Below are 6,749 nucleotides of genomic sequence, written 5' to 3'. Positions count from 1 at the left end.
ATCTTCGGCTTGATACGCCGCTGCTCTACCACTTGAGCTATCGAGACCTCGGTCCACTCGGACACTAACCTCCCATCCCAACCCCACATTTTGAATTTTCCCTCCTTTTTGCCATTTTTCAAATTTTATTTTATTTATTATTATTTACCTACATTTATTTTCTACTTCACACCTCGCTCTTTCCTTCGTTATTTTCCGCTTCATTTTTTCCTTTCAATTGTTATTTTCTCACCTTCGTCTTGGGTGGTAGAATGATCAAAGTCGACCAAATCTCTGACTATAAATAAAACTTTAAACTATCAACTCTGTCAATTTAAGGTTTATTAATTATATCTGTTAGAGATTGATTACTGTCAATATTTACATTACAAAATTATAACTTTAATTTGATGGAAAAAGAAAACGAGACAAAAGTAACAGTGGTCGTTGTGGTGTCTTCTTCCAATTCTTCCAATTATCGTATGATTCATCGAAACGACTAGAATGGTAAGTGCGCGCTCTACTCGAAATTAGCGTAGAGGGGTTCAAGTGGGGCAGGATCATGCTGGTCCCGCAGGCAGTCAATTATGGAACGTTGGGAAGACAAAGTTGCAGTCGTGACAGGAGCCAGCTCTGGAATCGGGCACGCAATCGCCATCACTTTAGCCAACCATGGCATGAAGGTGGTCGCAGTCGCCAGAAGGCTTCAAAGACTTAAGGTGAAACAACTATCTACACTTGTTAAAAAAAAAAAATAGTTTAGGTTGGTTTTTAATCTTGAGAAACAAAATATTTAAGAGAAACCCAATGATAAAACAAAGTCAGCTATGATTATATATAAACCGGAAGTTCGTTTAATTACAAATATAGAACGTGATTATATAACAGATAAGAAAATAAAATAATATTAACAGGCGTATTGAGCTGAAGGTCGTGGATTACACTAGTTTCTCGTTTCAAACAAGACCTTAGATAAAAAGGCTTGAATAACTTAACAAATAATATTAATATTTAATCCAATTTAGTCCCTCCCAACATGTTCTAAATCAATATCCTTGAAAATCGAAAACAACAGTTTAAAAATACGAATCACAAACTGAGCCATTATTAGCATAAAGTCGCAATGCTAGCAGAAAAAACAAACAAGAAAACCTGATGGTTTACATTGGTCACATTTTCTTCTTTTTTTTTTATATCAAAGAGTATTTTTTATTTTCTCCCACGGTCGAGTGAAAGGTGTGGTCTGCCTATAAAAGAAAACACGCTTTAAAAAACAAAGAACGATACAGACAAATGTTCTATTCGTGATTAGTTTTAATCTTAAAAATACAAGAAATCGGTTTAATAAATTTTAAATAACATTTGTGCTTTCAAAATCATGAACTGCTTAGCTTTTACAGTTTGAACGTTCTATGGAAAACGCTATTGCCTAATATATTATCTATGCAATATTTTTTAGTAAATTCTGTAATTTATTTTAAGCAAAAATTTTATAGTACAAAAGAAATGACTTGCGTACGAGAAACCTACGAGATAGTTTGTTATTTTTTATTTGAACCTCGTGGTGCAATTTTTTATCTTTAGCCCATTTTAGTATTCTTGAAACACATGTTATCACTGTCTCAATATTGATATGATAGCCGGTTTTGAAGTAGTAGTTATATTTAAAAAGTTATTCTTAACGCTTGTAACAATAGTTACATTATTTATTAATTATAATATATTATTGCTGTTGTTAAAAATGATGACTTTGTTTTTGTTACCAATGTTCTTTTTTGTATGATTTAAACGTTCCAATTCTCTATGGAATTCGAAGCACACTTACATTCACTTAATTATTATTAAATTTTTAATAATTAAGATGTATATTTATTAAATTACCCAAAACAGGCCGATCACGGTTTTTGAAGGTGAACTCTCCAATAAATGAAAAAAAAAATTTCACCAAAAGTCGTTTATTAAAACGATTAAGAAAAAGAAAAATATTTCATATTACGAATTATTAATAGTTATATTCAAAACTAAAAATATAGTTATCTATATAAAAAGTTCCTTATACAAAATGAGATATCTGTAAACAGAAGTATAAATGTTAGCCTAAGTCTAAAAAGGAAAAAACTTTTCTGTCTCCTGCTCAAACTTTCTAACTAAAAACTATAGTTCTAACTAAAAATAGTTATCTATATAAAAAGTTCCTCATACAAAATGAGATATCTGTAAACAGAAAGCATAAATGTTAGCGTAAGTCTAAAAAGGAAAAAACTAATAATAATAAAAAATAATGGTATAAGGGTAATAATTTTCCTGAAATTTTCTTCTAAGAGAGCGGAGGACTTTAACCTTCCTTTATAATGAATAAATTTCTTAGCTTATTTTACACCTTTGCTTTCGTCGGGTACTTAATTTTTCTGTCTCCTGCTCGAACTTTAGCACACTCTCTGATGTACTCATCGGTGGGCTGACCCTTTTTATGCTCATTGGTACGACCGTTCGTTTCTTCTATACCTTGAAGTCCAGGAGACTGCTAGATCAAGATAACCTCGTTGTGTTTCGTATAACCGTAATTCAAACATTTCCTGACGGTCCGAAAGTCCGTAGATCTGTAGATAATTTTTTTCTTTATCTACTATTCAAAAAGTTTGATTGCATGGACCTCAGCTTTAAAGATAGCTAGAATCATTCCCTGGGGTTTAAGGGTATAGGACTCCTTCATAAAACTCTGGGTCCCCTTTCTTCCAAACATGTCTGACCACTTAGATCATTCGGAACCAAACTTTTCTGCATGAATGTAGAAGGGTGGGAGATGGACGTTCGATTGCGGTTGTGGACAAGTACGAATTGCTCCTGCTATGTTATGACACCCAAGACTTCGTAGACATCACAGTTTGCTTTGTATTTCCAAATGCAGTGATTTTAGACATACTCTACATATGACGAGAGTCTGTCCGTTGTGATGCATAAACAATACGCCATCTTTGGGTTTATTACCCAGTTTAGCTACATAAAACTTCACTAGTTGTTAGAAAATACCTTGGCTTTATGTAGTATGTCGCTTATATGACTTTTGTACTTGAGCCTTTGAACAAGGGTTATAGTTAGTTACTTAGTTTTTAAAAGTTCATGGCTTCATCTTTTAGAGGGCTCGTCTTCTTGTTGTCAAGGTTATGGCAGATGTTTTCATCTTCTTCTTTTTTCCCTTGCTCACAATTTTTTTTTTTTTTTGGTGGGATTTTGTCACAAGCTTTCGTTGGTCATAGTAATTAGGGATGTGTCGATGGTTGTGAAAATTATATAAACATTTACCCCATACTACCTGGACAAACTGATCAGCCAGGAAATGACTCTGTATACAATAACGATGTCGCAGTTCGCAGGATCCAACATACAAAATTCATATTAATTTTGTATACATATATACTCTCCGCTCCTACAATCTCAATGGCAAAAATGATCGGACAATGTTTTCACCTATTATTACCAAAATAAAGTTTCATTAAAATATTAATTCATTTATGTGTTAGTGGTGAATTGACCACTTTTTGTAAGGTCTTGGTTGAGATAAAACGGAATTTGAGTAGTTTTAACTAAATTTTGATGTTCCTTAGTCGTGTCGGTAACTCAAGAAACCATATTTATTGAATATCCCATACCTTCAATCACAAAATTAATTAAAAATAAAACTCAAACGCTTAATCACCATATTGATATACCTGATAGTAATAATGACTTTGAATTAAATATATATAAAACCATCACTTTTGTTAAAGAAATTTGAAATAATACATTAAATATGGTTAGGAATAAAATGAAAATAATTTTGTTCCTTTTTTACTTTCCTGGCTTCATCCTTGATCTTTCAGTTTTTACTTTTTTTTGTTTACTGCATATTTTTATGCCCAAGAATATAATTAAATTGATCAAAGTTTATTAAATTAAAGAAAATTATCATATTATGTTGTACGTGGTGAAATTATCATAAATTATTTACACAGTGTAAATTATATTTTTTCCTAGTCATCCATTTATTTTCCTTTTTAAATTTAATTTTCGATAATCAGAGGACGGTTCAAAAAATAGGCATCTCCAGTCAATATTTTGCCGGTTTTGCTTTAATAATTGGTGATTAAAAGTTGACGAGGAAAATTCCGGATTCATTGGTTTCCTTTTAGTAATCCGACGTTTTATTCTTTACCGGGTTAGATTTTTTTCTCAAATTTCCGATAATGAATTATTAAAGTTTGGACCCAGATTACATTCTGTAGGAGGGACAAATGGTTCAGACTAAATATTACACTGAATAAGTACTCTCAATAATAAAATATTTCGAAGTGATGACCTTATTATATTATTATTTATAAAGTAAATTTTGTAAATCAATGTTTTTATAGGTTCAGCTTTTGTTTTCCGCACGATTGGACAGTTCAAACTATTCAACGAACTCTCATAACTAATTCAATGCAACTGTTAAATTCAATCAGCTAAAACTATGTTTGATGCTTAGAATATTATATCAATTTAAACTCATTTAGACCTAAGAATCCACAGTAATTTTTTTCAGTCTTTATATTTAACATAATATTGCGCAATAAAGTATTTGAAATGAGTTGTATTTGGCAGCAGGGAAATGTTGAATTTCCCAACAAAAAGTTTTAATTTTTTCGATGAAATTTTAATCTTCCGTTGAGAATAAAGTTCAACATTAACATTTAAGAGTGGCAATGGTTAAATCTTTAAAACCATCAACTTCTCCAAAGTTTCTAAGTTGTACTGGAAATGGAGAACGGCTGGTGACAGCTGAGCGGAGGACATAATTCTTATAACCAGGGAGTCGGTGCGGCCCCGTTCCAACTTTGAAGTCCCCGAATGGCTTCATCCCAGTAAGCCGTTCAATCAGCGTTTCTATGATCCGATTTGCAAGTTTCGTCTGATGTGAATACAAAATGCCAGGCCAAAGGGACGTGAACTCCCTCCTGCCCGATCTGCCGATATCGTCGAACAAATTAAACTGCCCCGTTGAAAATCCACATCAATCAATAAGGGTAATGGATGGCCCTCTCTCGTCCATTTTTCCCTTCGAAATTCTCTGTTAATTCATCCCCTTTGCGGTTTTAACTTTACTCTATTGCGAATGTAATATTTGGCCACCTAACACAGAAGCGGACATGTAAAGACTGATATTACAATGATTATTGTGGCATTATTTGGAGATCGTGAGATGCGGTCTGGTGTGATGTAGGTTTAGAAAATAATTTTCTTTATCGTGCCAACGTTTCGATCTTTATTAAGATCATCTTCAGGGCCTGGGATTTATAAACATTGTTTAAATTATAAAAATACTTGTAGGATGTGAAAAAAATGTGAATTTATACAATGCTAGAAATTTTAGACTCAATTAAAATTTCTAGCATTGTGAAAATTCATTTTTTCACGTCCTCCTTGTATTTAACGCCTCATCGTATCGCCCGATCGCTCTGACTTCTTGTGTTCTAAAAACATTCGAAAGAATGATAAAAACAGATTGCTATCGTGGTTAGAAAGAAATGAACTGCTTCCTCCTACTCAATTCGAATTTCATAAAGGACTCTCGGTACATCATGCTCAAGCGAACTTAATTAGCAACATTTATGATTCTTTTACAAACCCTAAGTCACTAATTGCGTTATTTTTCGATATTTCGGCGGCGTTGGATAAAGTGGATTTTGCCAACTTAGCCCTTAAAATGTCTCACATTGGCCTCCCACATATCATTATTCAAAATATTTTAAACATTACAGTTTCAAGATAAATAATTATCAAAATAAATGAAAAGTCATTTGGACCTTATAAGACTTATCAGGGTCTCCCTCAGGGAGGAATTCTGAGCCCATTACTATTTCTAATCTTTGTTTATGATTTACCTTCTTATAAATCTCTTACTATTAAGGTGATCCAAATTGCGGATGATATTTGTCTATATTCCACGCATAAATCCATCGAAGCGGGTGTTCTTGCTCTAGGTGAAGGCATGAGAGAATTTTTAATACGGACAGAAACAAATAATTTTACAATTTCAGCTCAAAAATCATATCTCTGCCCTTTCTCTAGGAAGAGGTCGATCCCTCTCAGTAACTCAGTGGAGTTGTGTAACAATACCTTTCTTGTATGTAAAACCGTGAAATTTTTAGGATTATGCTGGACCGTAAATTGTTATGGAAGGAACAAATAGATCAAATATTATGTAAAGGTGAAATATAATGTTCTGAGATGTTTCTCAGCAAATAAATGGGGCGCCGATCCGGCAATTTCACTGCTATTTTGTAGGTCAAGTATTCGTAGTTTGATGGATTTCGATCAATATTTTTTGGAAATGCAAAAAACTCTCATTTAAACCGACTCCGAGTTTTCCACAATAAGTGCCTTCGGAGATGCCTGGGATTATTGTCAGATATTCCTATAAAAGTTCTGGACATGGAAAGCTGCGAACCACCTTAGAATTTTAGAATTGAATTAGAAATTGACCTATAACCACGTTCTAAAACTATACTCAACTAACAGAGAAATTTATCAAAAACTAGCCCTCTTGAACATAAACATTTTAACAAAGGAATTCTGGGAAAAGAAAAGTACGCTTCCTATCATAGAAGCATATTTGGAATCAGTTCCGAATATCTCAAATATTTATAAAAACGACATTTGTCCAACATTGGAATCAGATTATGAATCATACCGCTCGCACGTCCAAGTATCATTCCTCCGCGACTACTCTGGGATGAGATCCCTCGGTTGTCAGG

The 6,749-nt window shown here is 33.1% G+C and overlaps 1 protein-coding gene across 1 annotated transcript in view; it reads left to right on the top strand.

Annotated features, from left to right (window-relative positions):
- The first annotated feature begins 535 nt into the window (after positions 1 to 535).
- LOC106669481 (dehydrogenase/reductase SDR family member 11-like) overlaps positions 536 to 6,749 on the top strand; it is a 32,924-nt gene continuing 26,710 nt past the window's right edge. Inside the window, exon 1 of the mRNA XM_014398998.2 lies at positions 536 to 698. Within this exon, the coding sequence (XP_014254484.1) occupies positions 567 to 698 (132 nt within the window). The 5' untranslated portion in view covers positions 536 to 566. The remainder of the gene's footprint in view (positions 699 to 6,749) is intronic.

This window comes from Cimex lectularius, unplaced genomic scaffold, assembly GCF_000648675.2.
Source record: "Cimex lectularius strain Harlan isolate CLEC.00 unplaced genomic scaffold, Clec_2.1 scaffold128, whole genome shotgun sequence".
NCBI lineage: Eukaryota > Metazoa > Arthropoda > Insecta > Hemiptera > Cimicidae > Cimex > Cimex lectularius.
Note: the sequence above shows the minus strand (reverse complement) of the source record. Positions and strands in the feature narration are given on the sequence as shown.